The 15,226-nt window shown below is 44.6% G+C and overlaps 1 protein-coding gene across 1 annotated transcript in view; it reads left to right on the top strand.

Annotated features, from left to right (window-relative positions):
* The window catches only part of epha8 (eph receptor A8), a 111,184-nt gene that overhangs the window by 58,928 nt on the left and 37,030 nt on the right, over positions 1-15,226 (top strand). The window contains exon 3 of the mRNA XM_066690892.1: positions 3,591-4,254. Within this exon, the coding sequence (XP_066546989.1) occupies positions 3,591-4,254 (664 nt within the window). The remainder of the gene's footprint in view (positions 1-3,590; positions 4,255-15,226) is intronic.

The following is a 15,226-nucleotide window of genomic DNA, read 5'->3' as shown; positions in this document are numbered from 1 at the left end:
TGTCTTTGTCGGAATTACTGCTTAGAAGGAGAGGGAACCAGCTTCACTAGCACACAGTCTTTCAACAAGACATGCTTGGGGGGCTGACGCTACTCAGGGAAGGGGTTTGTCTGAAGAATCAAAGATGGGTGACCCCCCCCAAATAAACAAAATGCTGATTCCATACAGCCATGCTCATAATCAAACCTGCTGCCATTCAGCCGTAACCCTAACAAGAATACACATCTTTTCAACACAATTGTTTTCTTTACACCAACTCTGACCCACTTTAATTGTATTTTCATTCTGGCTGGAGGACCAGCAGTGTGGGTGTGTGGGCGGTGGTTCATGTGTGTGATCTCATACCTCTCAATTCACTTGCTATTGATTTTGTGTTGTTCTGAATTGTCTAGCATCCTCTCCTGCGGTCTTTGTCATGAACACAGTAACATTGCCACAAGTGCGAGGAGATAATTAATTCTGAAGCTCGCAATGTCTGTAAGTGTTTCATTCGCAAAAGAGTCCTTCCCTGCGGGGAGTAGGAAATTGTGTTATTGTAAACCATTACGTGCGCCGGTAGGTTGTATATATAAAGGAATAACTGAAAGGGTAAATCGAGAATGTTCCTACACTATTGAGGTATTTAATCATTATGGTCTTGTTACGATATCCATATATATTGTACAAGAGATGCAAATATAAAATGCGATGTGTCAGGGGTTGTTTATACAAATTATGACAGAGGATTAATAATTTTAGGATTTAAGGAGTGTCTTTGAGTACTGACACACTTAACAGAAATTCTAAAATTATAGGTTAATCAAGTAGTTAAATCCCTCCCCTTCTGCTTGCTATATCTGACCCAGCGCATGGGTTCATGTCCTCTTGTTGTTGTTGTTGTTTTTGTTGTCTCCGGCACAGGGAGACACGCCAGCCCATAGGCTTTGGCAATGACATTCGATGGGCATGATATCAGCGGAGGCATTTAAACTCCCAGCCAACCAAGGAGAAGCTTTACAGCAGAGTTCGGTTCAGTTTTAAGATGTCTTCCATTTATTCTGGACTCCCCACCTTCCTCTGTACCAGCATGCCTCCCTATCACACGTCTTGATGGTAGGAACTGCAGTGCAATATGCAAAAAGCTATTAATGTGGCACAAAAAGGTATGCATTTCCTTCATTTTGTGTGATGAACACAGCCAAACCATTGGCCCGGGTGTGAAGGGGATGTATGCGGCCTTCTGTAGCTGCAGTGCGAGTCCTACTGAGCCCTCGGAGAGGCTGGCACGGACAGATGAGCTTCAACTGTAATATTGGTGTGTACAGCAATATTCAAATTCCCCAGCGTCTGTGTCTGTATCTGCGCTCTGCCCAGATAAATGTCAGCCCGTCTCTACATGTGTAGTGAGTAATTAGGAACCCATTTACCTGTCTGCAGTGTTTTCCATGTCTTATCCTCACGGGACCCCCATGGGAAGTGGGGAGGTGGGAGGATTGTCTCTTTGCCTGACGGATTGACAGCAGGTGCAAAAACTCCACACTGAGAAACTGGGAGATAAACTAATCCCCCAAAACTGCTGCTGTTTCAAGTAGGACAGCATTATTAATGTTGCAGTTTACCTATGTGTGTCTATACTGCTGTGCTAATGCCTATTTCCTGCTCTTATACTTATGGGAAATAAACTTTGTGTTCAATAGAAAAAAGTTTTATTAAAATTACCAAATGGATGCACAGTATAACTTGGTATGAAAAATAGTCCAACCCTTCCCCTCAAAACCATTAAGACTCTTCTGATTTAACTCTTGTACAACTCCATGCTTATTCCAAGACCTTTCAGCGGTGATTGCTGGGATTCATTGTTTTTTCTTTGAGGAGGCCATTCCTTGGATGGAAGGACTGCAGCTTCATGATTATCTTGCTGTCAGATGGCATTCGGAGCAATTCTCCTGATTTCAGACCTTTGTGTTTGGAGACCCGTTTTGTCAATGCAATGCCTGTCTGATCTCTGTTCCATAAGAATATTACCTTCAGGTCTTATTCATTTGTTGTTTCACAGCCTCTCCAGTCTTCTAGTCCTGGCTTTATGAATTACAGTTGATATTTAGATGTACTTTTTGGATTATGTTCCAGATACCAACCCAGTAGATGTGTATTGTATACATGATCATCATCAGCAACCTCTGTGGATCCACTGCTAGATGAAGGCCAGCGTCTTTTTTCCTGGTTATACTGGTCCAGTCTTCCCATGCTTTATGTGGTCTTCTACCTTCACCTCTTGGAGTTCATTCTCTGTTGTCCATCTCTGATCTGCTCTTCTTGCGATACAGACTGCCAGGTTTAACATCTTCCCTCTCTTCATTGATGTCACATATGTTTGCTTGATCTCTGATCCATGTATTTGCTTATCGATCTCCTCTTGTTGTTCAAGGCATACATGGTTTTTGGTTTTGTGCAGTTTGTGTAGTTCATGACCAGGTTCTTGAGCCACAGGTGGGATGTGCATGTATTTATTGTAAATGAAGACATTGGACACCATTGTTTTGCCACTGGACTGTATATCTGAAGAAGAACATGTGACAGCCACCTGCTGACAGTTGGGAACAATATGCACTATATGACCAAATTGTGATTGAAGAGCAGTCCCACTTTCGACTGATGTGTTGATAGAGAAAGAATGATCAGAGAATTAATAACAGTCAGATTCCAGAGAGCTCAGACATCGGCCCATATAATGTGATGTATGCGTGATTATATTTCTAATGTGTGTGTACGTATGGATAAATGTATCTGTATACATGATATGAATATTTATTACATTTGCATGACAGAATGTTGACGCCGTTTTGATGCACTGACATTGTATAACGATCAGAGGAGCCAGGCGGAACGGTTTCAGTTTAATTTTTGATGCTGCCTGGATTGAACTTTTAAGAGAATCACTTTAGTTTGGAAGGGCAAGGTTTTATTACACAATTGTGTGTGCAACTGGCCAATGAATCTCCTCACAATGGCCACTTTCCTCTTGAATGTCTTTTAATCTGTCTGAGTCTGAAATTCCTTTCAGACCACAGATCAGACCGGCTGCCCTCGGCATCTATAGCAGTAATAACCAAAACCAAAGACACGAGGCAAATCTCAAACTAACTAACTAACACTGTATGAATTCAATTGAAAGTGCAGATGTTGTCTTTCATCTCTGACAAGTTCATAACCTCGTTTACTTATTTCTGTAAGTGTGCTAAAGGGAGATGGGAAAGAGTGTGTGTTTAAAAGGTAAGATGTTGATTTACAGACTGATTGATTTACTAGGCAGTGAAGATGGACAACAATGATAGCAATGCTTGGTTAACAACAATGAAACGGTTCACACCATAACCTTCAAAAGATTACCTTATAACCTTATACTTATGAAACAGCCGACAGCCACACATCATGTATTTGTCCTTAAGCACCTCCAGTTTATAAGTGTGTGCCGTCGGATCAGTTTGATTGCAGAGTGAATTGACCACACCTGACAATGACAGCCAGAGAAACTAACTGTACGCTGTAAGTAAAGAGAGATTTCTGTAACTACAATGCTGTTTTTGTCATTTTGTCCCCCGACCCCTCAGTGGGATGCCATCAATGAAATGGACGAATACTTCAGCCCCATCCACACCTACCAAGTGTGCAACGTCATGAGCCCCAACCAGAACAACTGGCTGCGCACCAACTGGATCCAGCGTGACGGCGCCCGGCGTATCTACATCGAGATCAAGTTCACGCTGCGCGACTGCAACAGCATGCCGGGGGTCTTGGGCACCTGCAAGGAGACCTTCAACCTCTACTACTACGAGACAGACCGCGACGTGGGCACCAACATCTGGGAGAGCAAGTTCGCCAAGATCGACACCATCGCAGCCGACGAGAGCTTCACCGGGGTGGACCTGGGCGTGCGGAGGCTCAAGCTCAACACTGAGGTCCGTGGCGTGGGACCCCTGAACAAGAGGGGCTTCTACCTGGCCCTGCAGGACATCGGAGCCTGCATCGCCATCGTTTCGGTCAGGGTCTACTACAAGCGCTGCTCAGCCATGGCGCGCAACCTTGCCATCTTCACGGACGTGGTGACAGGCGCCGACTCGTCCTCCCTGGTGGAGGTGCGGGGGGAGTGTGTGGACCACGCCGAGGAGCGGGACACCCCCAAGATGTACTGCAGCGCCGAGGGGGAGTGGCTGGTGCCCATCGGGAAGTGCATCTGCAGCGCCGGGTTCGAGGAGCACCGAGACACCTGCATCGGTAAGCGAACACCCTCGCAGATACCATAGAAAGTGCTTAGAGAGTGCGGACCAAGTGGTTTCGGTTAAAGCCAATCGTTTTGCGGAGTCGAAGTCGAATTTGTGCTGTAATAGTGCCTGTCAGTGTAAAAGCTACCCTGCATTAGCAGAGTTATTGAATAATTATTACAACACCACTTTCACGCAGCCTGTTTATTTTCCACACAGCATATGTTGCCCGGGATTAATTTTATTTTGACAGCTCGGCAGCAATCCCCATCCAAGATGCTTTCCAAAGCGCTCGGGATTCAAATTATTCCCAGTGTGCGTTAGGACTTTCATGTTATCCACTATAATCCAAAGTGGTGCTTGAAGTCTTTTTTTAATTAAACTCTCAAGTCGTCCTCACAGAGCCCTTTTGTCAACATTGGCTGTCAGGATAGCGGACAAGATGCAAAACAAACTGCTCATTGATTGGGCCTACACTTCAGACCCAGGGACAATTAAGATGCCATGAGTGTGGAGGCAACATGCCATATCCCGCACAAGTCCTGCTCTAATATAATTAAGTGCGCTACTTTTTAACCTCTTTAATTTCTCAGCCTTACTGCCTTTAAATACTCGATGTTCGACCCTGTCACTCGGCACCAATACAGCGCACTTCTCTCCTGATTCACTCGTGGCAAAAGGTTTTGTGCAATAATAATGTTTGCTCAATATTTAGTGATCTATTCTAAGCTGTTGTGCGTTGTTTGTGAATTGTTCGAGAGTCGTGTGAAGTTAGTGGATGATTTCGCATGCCGTCGTTTCGAATGGATTGTCTCAATAAAGGCCCTTCTGTCTGAGGTCTGCACTGCGGAGAGCTTTACGCTGAGTGGAGGAGGGGAGGGGCAGCGCTTCCAGTCAGGGCCGTCCCCCCTTGAGTGAGGCCTGCGTCCTCCTCTCCGCTGGACGACTGCCTCCCTGCGCTTTAAAGCGGAGATCAAGAGAAGTTCAGGCCTGCCTTTGATCTGTGTGTGTGTGTGTGTGTGTGTGTGTCCTACGCTTCCTCCGCTGTGGTTCGAGGAGGCATTTAAGTGCGAAATACATCAGCTCAGCACAATGGTGGACACGGGCCAGGGGTCCCTACGCGTCTCTCATCCTCAGGGCTCACGGTGGCTGGGGTTCCCGGGGCAGCCGCTATGACACACGCCAAGTTCACTTCATTACATCCTTTTAGTATCACAGAACATCCCAATTTTAGCCTCTACAGCCTTGCAAACACCTGCACTGAGGGCTGGGATGCATCTCATCTGTATGTGATTTGTCTGCTACAAAATAAATATTAATAAAAATGTCAAATTTGGTTTGGTTTATCCAGAATGTCTACGGGTTGGATTTAATTTCTTGAATGTATTTATTTTTGTTATGCTTTGAGGCAACGCTGTCGAGCCCTGGACTGAATACCTGATGATGAGTCTATTTCAGCACATTAATTGCCTAGAAAATTGTGGCACAGTCGGATTAATGCACCTCAATTACAGTTACCTTTGCAGTGTGTAATTTCCTCGGTTTTAGCAATAAAAATCAGTGTCACAAATCAAACCAACTCGTGATCCTCCGACTGCTAATACATTTTTATTTTAAAAAAATGTCTGCGCTGCGCAACGTCTGATTCCTGGCGGTGAGAATACGACCGGGGCAGGCACGTCCAGACCTCCAGGGGATTTCTGGGTTTCATTCCACCTTCGATCCGAATTACTTCCTTGAAAGAATTATTAGGATGAAAAGTCAAATCACCTGTTTATTCGAGGTCTGAATGAGTTGCTAATTGAAAGAGTTCAGCCCTGAAGGACTAGGGTTGCATACCATTGGTTTGGAATTAAATTAATTCTGATTTTCCATTTTGAAAATCCACCCTTTCCCCCAGTATCACTACCTGTCAATTAGACAACGCACCTTCGTTTGATACAGGAGGGAATTTCTCGAGACGCTTCCCCCCAGTCTTTCTCATTTTGCGTGATTATCTGTCAGAGTAGAAGATAATGAAAGATCTGTGTGAATTGACACCTGGGTGTGAGCACACAGACGCACGGCCCTGGAGGCAGCCGTTTAGACCAGCTCGGCCTGTCAGACTCTGACAATACGGTTTCTATCACGAGCAGAGTCAATGCGTGCCAATCAGGCTGTCTGACAGCCCAAGACTCCTGAGCTGGAGAGAGACTCGGAGCAGGTGAGAGGAAGGTGTGTGCGGGCGGGGGGACTGACTATGAAAATGTCGCTAGTATCTTGCTACGTGTAAAACTTAAATACACTTTGGAAAGTGTTCGGGGAAACTGCTTCTTGTGAGAATAATTTCTCAGGGCCAGACGTCTGGTGCTCTTCCTCACAGCGAGATCTGTAGGTGTGGACCTTGCCATGACCGGGTGGGATTCTGGTGTTCTGCTACAGGAGTCAACTTCCTTTAGTTGTCCTATTGGGGGGGATAAAACATATGAACTTAAAGGTTACAAGAGGAACCCATTCTGCTCGTCTGGCCGCTGAAGGATATTGATTGTTCAGACTCTCTGGCTCACCTCTTCTAAAATGAATTCTCAAGTCTCACTCCAGTCCTCAAGGCCTCGATACTGTTGATCCTCTGGGTGTCAGTACCTTTCTGGGTTCTGGATTCTTGCACGCCTGCTATTCGAGACTAGATTCAAGTCCGGTGCTACAATCTAGTAAACCTGTTGTTTCTCCAAACGTGAAGAGGAGAATCTCCAACAGATTAATCTTTTCATAAAGAACAAAAGAGCCTCCGAAAGATAACAAATGAGGGGAAGTAATTCAGATCATCTCGCTCGTCACCGTTAAACTGGCTTATTGATCCAAGAACCTTATCACACTGTTTCTGGAAGGATATAAATTGTACAAGCATAAATGAGATTTAAAATTGATTATTGCTTTTTGCACGCAACGTGCTGAGAACGCTGTCAGTTTTGTTGCCGTGCGTCTTGAGATGCATGAAAGGAGAAAATCCGGAATCAACAATTGAGCAGGAAGCTAAATAAGGAAACTACAGGAATAGGATGAGGCAGGCAAAGTGTTTTTCTTAATGCCTCAGGGAACAGCCGTTTTTCAAAGGCTCAGACAATGGAAACAATCAAACCGCTGTGCGTTTTAATAGGGAAGACGGGCTGAAGACCATTGTCAAGGCAAGGAGAGACATCAGAAATGACAACACAATCAAAATAAGGCTGCTGGTAATCCTCCTCTCTAAAAGGGTTAAAAAAAGCTTGTAACTTTGATTCCATCCAGAGAAAGAAAAAAGAAACCGTAGTCACCTTTATTTGTGCTTGAGAGCCATTACAGCCAAGGATTACAATTATTTATAGCAGCATTTGTTGTTGAAACTGAGCAACTTTGAAGTGCAACACAATGAACACAGTCCAGCTGTTCTGAGATCAGTGTCACCCTTTTGATAGTTTTCCAAATAAATCTGGTAAATTATATTTGATATATAAATATTTCATTAATTTAAAAAGATGTAAGATGTTTAAATGTATAAAATATTTGCCTCAGGTGGCACATTCTTCACTGCATGCAAGGAATTAGTCCAGCAGTGAGAACAGGGAAAAAAGACAGAACGACTTAAATGCAACCTTTGACCTCCGCCTGGTTTCTGAAGATGACCAATCGGACACTTTACCAGACCCTGGACTCCCTCAGAAACAGCCCCTAACTCGGTAGAAAGTTACAGAACGACCTCATCATGTATTTAGAAACACAGAAGATGAAGTGCTGAAGCTGGGACACGGCGAGAGCCCACAATTTGCTGATGCTTAAATGTGGCTTTATTAGACTCCTCAGAAAAACAAGGTAGAGGTGACCTTGCTCGGAGATCCCCAAAATAACTTCTGTTGGTGCCGTTTCCCCCTGGGAAACTCTTGCACAGGTGTATTGGGCTAATTAACAATCCCACAATCCCCCTGGAGGCTTACTAATTATATGCACGAACCTCACATCAAACACAATGGCAATTTCAGAGCGCCTGCCACTGAGCCTGACCTCTTTGCTCGTGTCCTTTTCTTCGCTGGCCTCACTAGTAAACCTTTGCCCTAATGCTGAAAGGAAATGTTTCGTTGTAAAATTTAAAAGCAGAATCTAGTTTCCACTCCTAACCACTCCTGGTCAGATAAACAATCTGTATGTTATTCCAAACTGTAAGATATACAATCGGACAGACCGTTATCTGCGGCCTGTGTAGTAATCGAATTACAGACCACGTCTGTGGACCTGGCAGCAGGCAGAACACCAAATCAAACGCTCACATGACCTGCATTCAGGAGATGACCAATCAGACACTTAAGAAACATATGAAAGAGAGGAGGCCATTCGCCCCATCGTGCTCGTTTGGTGTCCATTAATAACTAAGTGATCAAGGATCCTATCCAGTCTGTTTTTGAATGTTCCCAAATTGTCTCTTCAGCCACATCGCTGGGGAGTTTGTTCAGATTGTGACGCCTCTCTGTGTGAAGAAGTGTCTCCTGTTTTCTGTCTTGAATGCCTTGAAGCCCAATTTTCCACTTGTCCACACGCTGTACACCCTTAGAAACAGTCTCATACCTGATGGACAGTTACAGAACTAACTCCTGCCCAGACATCGTGCTGTCTCAGACTCCAGGGCTGATGGGGGACACGTTGAGAGACATTGCGTTCTCTCCAGCTATGGCTTCACCGGGCTCGGGTGACTTGACCTTGCTCAGAGAACCCTGGATAATGTCTTACTCTGCGGTTTCTGTCCTTCCCGTGAGAAACACACACACGTGTATTGATTGGATTCACAATCCTGCGCTTTCATGCCTGACTGTAAACTGTGAACAGATCTACCTGTTGTTAAAAATCCCACAGCCCGGACGGTAGTGTTAGTAATTGATCAACCCTGTGTTTGGCTTGATGACGCCTCAACAAATTCCTATACCCTGCCAGCTCAGAGCTTTCCTAAACATGCAGGATATAGACTGGGATACGCTGCTCTTTTGCCATAAAGTAAACGCACTTGAACATTAATTGACCAGGCTGTTGAATTCATTAGAGAGACACATGACATACTCTCGAACTTCGCAATTAAAGATGATTATATATTCATTGTACATTGAGCTATTAAGTTGTGTATGTTGTGGTCATTTTGTGTAATGAAATAAGAATCTGTAATTTGACTAATGACCCAAAAGGACCACCTCCGATATTTTCTCCTTACTGATGATTTCCAAAGCTAGACTATCTGCAGTTTTTCTCCCTCTGTATTTTTAGACATTGACAAAACATTCAGAAATGAGCAGGAGATGGCAATTACCATTAATCTCTACCAGGAGACCTCCAACACTGATCCTAAGCATTCAGAAATAAGACCAGGTCACAGGCCAGGCCATGATATACATCCGTACACTCCTACAGCTTTAAATCACTAAACAAATCCCTCCTGATTTCTCCAAAATGTTTCCTGTCGACGGCATCTGACCGATCGTTGAACCTGCAGTATGTTTTACTCGTGACGCGCCACAGTGGGAAGCACCACGCTGTAATTAGTGCACCACGAGGCTCGTCCACACATCTCTACCTGTACATTAATCTCGGCCGCATGGCATGATGGGACTACAGTTGGTCTGACCAGAGTGACTATGTTCTCCTGTGTCGTTCACCAGGGTCTGCCAACACTGGCAAATTGTTGGGTTTGTTTTCCAGTTAAACAGCCAAGTGACTTGCTGGCTGGTGTGCAGTAGTGGCACCATTTATTCTTTAATTTCTGAGTTGATTGCTTGTTGGGGGCGGATGTAATGACAGGGTTGTAGCCAATTCCTTCAGGGATGAACAGATCAAAGATAAGTGTTTCAGAGAGAGGCTTTGGATTTCTTTCCAGCTACAGAAAAATGAATTGCTTTCGATATCCAGTGCGTTAACTTTTTTTTTTTCTCACACAAATTCGTATAGAGCCCCGATTTCATTTGTACCCCCCTCCATAACTAAAGAGCCTTTAGACCCGAGCAAACCAAACTAGGCGATGGTATTGAGATATTGAGCTCCAGAAGACTGTGCTCAACCCCAGTGGTTTGCACCTGGTCTACACAGTGTCAGCGCACAGTTCAGAGGGGTCTGCAAGTCTGAGTTACACCTCGCCCTCATCAACCATCGCTGATACCCAGATAACAACATTTCAGTGTGACCTACTGTGTGACCACAGAACAGGATGCCATTGTTGCAACATCTGTAGACCCAAGAGGATCTTGTCAAAACATTGTACAGTAATGGTATAAAATGGTGTAGAATTGGTATATAACAGTGGAGGCACAATGTTGGGAGAGACACAAAATGTACACCCTGAATGGCACTACCTCCCTCACAAGCTTTGCTGGGGGGCCCCTGACTCACCGGGCTCCCGGGATTTGCCTGGTTCCTGCACACCATGTTGTTGGGGGAGGAGGAGCAGAGAGCGGTTGGAAAGGAAAAACAAGGAAGAACACGGTAAAGGCCCTTTACTTATGGACCTGGAGAAGGTCCTGCAGTTTGCACCAGTTGCCATGTGTTCATCTGTCTGTTCTTAGTAATTCATACATAGAGAGGGACAGGAGGAAGAGTGTAGCTCGGCTGCAGAGGAGTCGGGGTTTTGTGTGTTCTATTGCACCGCCATTAGTGTATTAGTTTAAATGATAAAATCACACGACGCGCTGGTCATACAGACCCCCCGATTCCCCTCAGTGAAGCATGCTGTTCTGAGTGGACCGTCACCCCACACAGAGACGCCGCACAGAGCTGACAGTCGACGATAAGACTGGCCACTGGAGCGGGATTTTGGTTGGGTAGAAAGGGGACGTGATAATGGGATGACAAAACATGCTTTATTGTTGAATACAAATTGCTTCAGGTCACCAGAGGGGGGGTGTGGTGTTGGCAGCGACATGCTTGAAATGCCATTAAAATTCATATTGAGAAAAGACTTGTGAAATTCCAACTAAGGAAAGGAATCTGCGTTTCTCTTCTTTTGTTCTAAATCCAATCTGCAGCAAATAAAGGGACCGTGTTGATGTGTTAATCTAATATCACGCAGACCTAAACAGCTTCGTCTGGAAACTGTTGTATTATATCTCACATTGTCGAAGGAAACGTGTTTTGATATGTGTTTACAAGTGATTTGATTTGCCCGAAGCTGTGAGTGGCCAGTTTCAGTGAGTCGAGATTAATTACCACAGCAGTGAACACAGACCGGTCCTGACCGTTTCTGTCCATCTGACTCAAGCCCAAGCTCCAAGCTGTCCAAGCTCTGCCCTAACGTGTTTAACGTGTTTGGTATGCGACACTGTGAAAAGTTTTGCCAGAATTTTCTCCATTCCTTCTCCTCTTCTTTCAGGATCTCCGCTGTGATTCCATCATCTCCAGGTGTTTTCCATTTCTCCGCCCCTTTAAGGCATAGTCTACTTCTGGAATCACATCTGGTATTTCTTGTGCGTCTTTTCTTTTACTATTACATAGAAATGACTGAAAATGTCATTGTTTTCCGCAGTTGTCGAGCAGCGAGCTCTTCTGTTTCTTGCTGCGGCACTGAGAGTCGTAACCTTTAAACTCAGAGCTCCACGTTTGTTAGCACAACACGGTCAACAGTATATGAATGGATGTAACATTAACATTGCACTTGTGATGATCTAATATAAGTCTCCAGCAGTACCTAGCTTAACCGTAAACCATACAGTCACTCCCTAATGAGTCTGAAGGATTACACAGGTTATTGTTATTAATATGTGCTGAGTGTTGTGCTCAGTGTTGTCTTGTCCATAGGATCTCTGTCTGTTGGCTGTGGGTTTGACTGGAGCCGGTCCTGTGACAGATTTAACATGAGACAGGAGCCATGCTAAACTACTTTTTACTTTTAATATTCTCCCTGTCAGCTGATTACATACGATTTCATTGGGGAGGGACTTTTCACTGTATTCAAACCCCATCCTTCAGCTGGCAGGGGAGGATGCGGGGCCTTGACCTCTTGTAGGGAAGGTCCCCTTTCTCTGTCAGATTGAGTCCTGTGTCATGCATGGCCAGTCCTGTCCCCTGTGGCATGTTGTATGTGTTGTGTTTGTCATCCCCCTTCACACACACAAAGCAAAGTGTAAAGTGTAATGTTCTGAGCTGAGCTGTGTGCCCGGGGGGGTCTGATGCTCCTCTTCAGAATAACGTTTCGCTCCCAGATTAAACCAGAGAGACTTTGAAGTTGGGAAAGATTATAAAGCCTGCAGATAATGGCATTAGGTAGGATTACATTCCCGCTTGTGTGAAGCGCTGATTCACGGTGGTGGTTTGTGCATCCAGATCGTCTCGGCACAATTGGACTGCTTTAAATTAACCGAACTTCTGCTCAGATGTGTTTTTCCTAAACCCCTAATCATTCTGGATGCTTTTGTTTATGGTGGTTGTTCGTTTTTTGATACGTTTGCCTTTGCTTTGGAATTTAGCTGTTTTTGTTTATTAAACTCCTAATGAACCTATTAATGTGAAAGCTTTTTCTGCTGCGCACTCATTAGCTGTATAAATAACTTCTGACAGGACTTTTAAAGCTGGTCCTTGAAGTGTGAAGCCGAAGCAGAGAGACTCGAAACAATGCTCTGACCGCACTGACCGTCGGTGCTCTCTGAAATAACCCGAGCGGCCGATGACAGCTGAGCGCGTTGTAGCTGTTCGGTTGGGCAGAACTATTGGCTGTCCTGAACAGGAGATCAACTGCATTTAATTAACAACCATACAATACAAATACAATGTTTTTATTGATTCATTAATTTCAGAAAAAACTATAGAATCGGACAAAACGAACCGTACAGATTGAATAATGTCAGTAAAGTCGTTGCATGGTCCTCTGAACGGCTGGACCAGTCTTTAATACCCATCTCCGATCCATCCACACTGGATGTACTCGAGGTCAGCGCTGTTGTATTTGTATTAAGATGATGGATTGTGTGTTTGTGTCAACATGTCCTGGAGCTGAAGGAATTCAACGAGACAAATGTTAGTTAGTAAAGGAATTATATAATAAGTTATTTTAAAGGAATAACTTTTATTTAATTAATGAATTGCAACGAACCAAAATCCCGCTGAAGACGGAACACTCACAAAGTTATTAAACAAGACAATTGAAATCCTCTTTTTCCTTTAATTTGTTCCACATTAAAAAAACTCATCCTGTTTGGTGCCACCGGGTCACTGCTGTACCGGGAAATGGTCTCACTGTCCAGACTGGGGATGGTGACATTTGTTCTCTCTCTCAGTGGAGCGTCTCATTCGGACGTCTTCATCGCCGATCTGAAGGCAGGTAGCCCCAGCTTGAGCCCTGCCGAGGCATGAATATTTCATCAGCCCAAATCATCTCCTCTCTGTTCTCGGGGGCGCACCATCTGGATCCCCAGTGTTGCAGGTGTGCTCGGCGCAGAGGAGACGTTTGTTGTACATCATCTTCACCAGCTTCAGAGGAAAGCCGGCAGGGTCTACAGCACATAGGCCAGGCGGGGGGGTGGGGGTTCAGGCTCTGGTCAAGGTATCTGCAGGATGTGTGGCTTTGCGCAACTTGTAACTGGCGTCACAGTATGGATCTATATCTTTAGAGATGTATCTGTTCACTGGGCAAGCGAGCGAGACTTAGGCCCAGATTCACTCAATGTGTGCATAACACAAAGTGCGTCACAGCCGGGGTTTGAGCTGTTCGCCTCACGCCTGCTAGCCGGCCGATACACAAGACTGGACAAAAAGCTACTTCTTGTTTGTAATCACTTTTTTCTGCTTTTCTCAATAGATATCCGATACCTTCTGTGGGCTTTTGACCCAAACATGGCAGTGAACACAGTCCTTCAGAAGCCTGCGACCGGGCCATTGTGCCACCAATGAATACGACGGTATTTTGATTTCAAAGTCGGCGAGGTTTTTGGGAACACAGTGCTGTAGCAGCCGTATTGTGCTTCAGGGATAGCATTGTGTCACATAATTAGCCTGTTAGCAACAAAAGCTTATTGTGGCACTGAAGCAAGTAGGCTCTGCAGGTTGTAATGTAGTGGCCAGACAGTGGATATTTTCTCAAATTGTTCACCTTGTAAGTATGTTTAAAAAAACAAAAAAAAACAGCTTTGCAATACTAGACTGCAGCACTACTGAAGGATTGTATACCTCTCTTCTCTTTCAAGCTTCTTCTATGACTTGCACTGAAAAACTGAAGCTTGTGTTTCAAAGAGCTCAGGGAGAAAAAAGTGGGTTTTTATTTGCTGCTCTAATCCAACAAGAGTCAGGGATTTAATTAGGAACATCTTTCGCCCCTGTAAATCTGTATTAGCTCCCTTCAAATTCCCCCACAGAGGGGAAAAAAAATGTATTTACTCAGTCGCTGACTTGCCATATGGTGCTGCGACGAACAACAATACCAATCGGAATAACAAACACGCATCCAAAACAGAAGAAGTAAAAACTAATTAGCTTTCTTTGTGTCTTTACTCTTGGTCTGAATTCTTTGGAGGGTTCGGTTTTTGGCCAACTTTTTACATCAGGATTAAACGCATAGCAGAAGGCTGTGTTTGTGTGTTAGACGTTATTAAAGCTGTCTCTACAACTAGGCCGCTATTTAGAAAAAATAAAAAACATTTAATCTCTTAGCTAGCAGTGCAGGCATAGAATGGGGGGGGTCTATAAAGTAATGAATCTTATCGTATTTAGACTGGATCGCTGCATGTCAGTCAAAGCCATTTTGCTGCTCACACGTATCTCTCCTCCGTGTTCAGACAGCCTGTATCTGATGAGACGGGCCAGGATAGGAGCACATTATGTGATTGTTCTGGTTATTGAGGGTGCGGTGCGGTGGGGGGGTGCTCTTCTCCAGGTGACGCTCGTGGGGGACAGCAGGTGAAACGGGTTAATCATAAGTGCTGTTGTTGGTTACCCAGTAAAAGGAAAGAAAGTAATACATATATCTGATTCCTGGAGGAAAAGCAGTTCCCACAAACCAGCACTTTGTTTGG

The sequence above is a fragment of the Amia ocellicauda genome, chromosome 18 (genome assembly GCF_036373705.1).
Source record: "Amia ocellicauda isolate fAmiCal2 chromosome 18, fAmiCal2.hap1, whole genome shotgun sequence".
NCBI classification, from domain to species: domain Eukaryota; kingdom Metazoa; phylum Chordata; class Actinopteri; order Amiiformes; family Amiidae; genus Amia; species Amia ocellicauda.
Note: the sequence above shows the minus strand (reverse complement) of the source record. Positions and strands in the feature narration are given on the sequence as shown.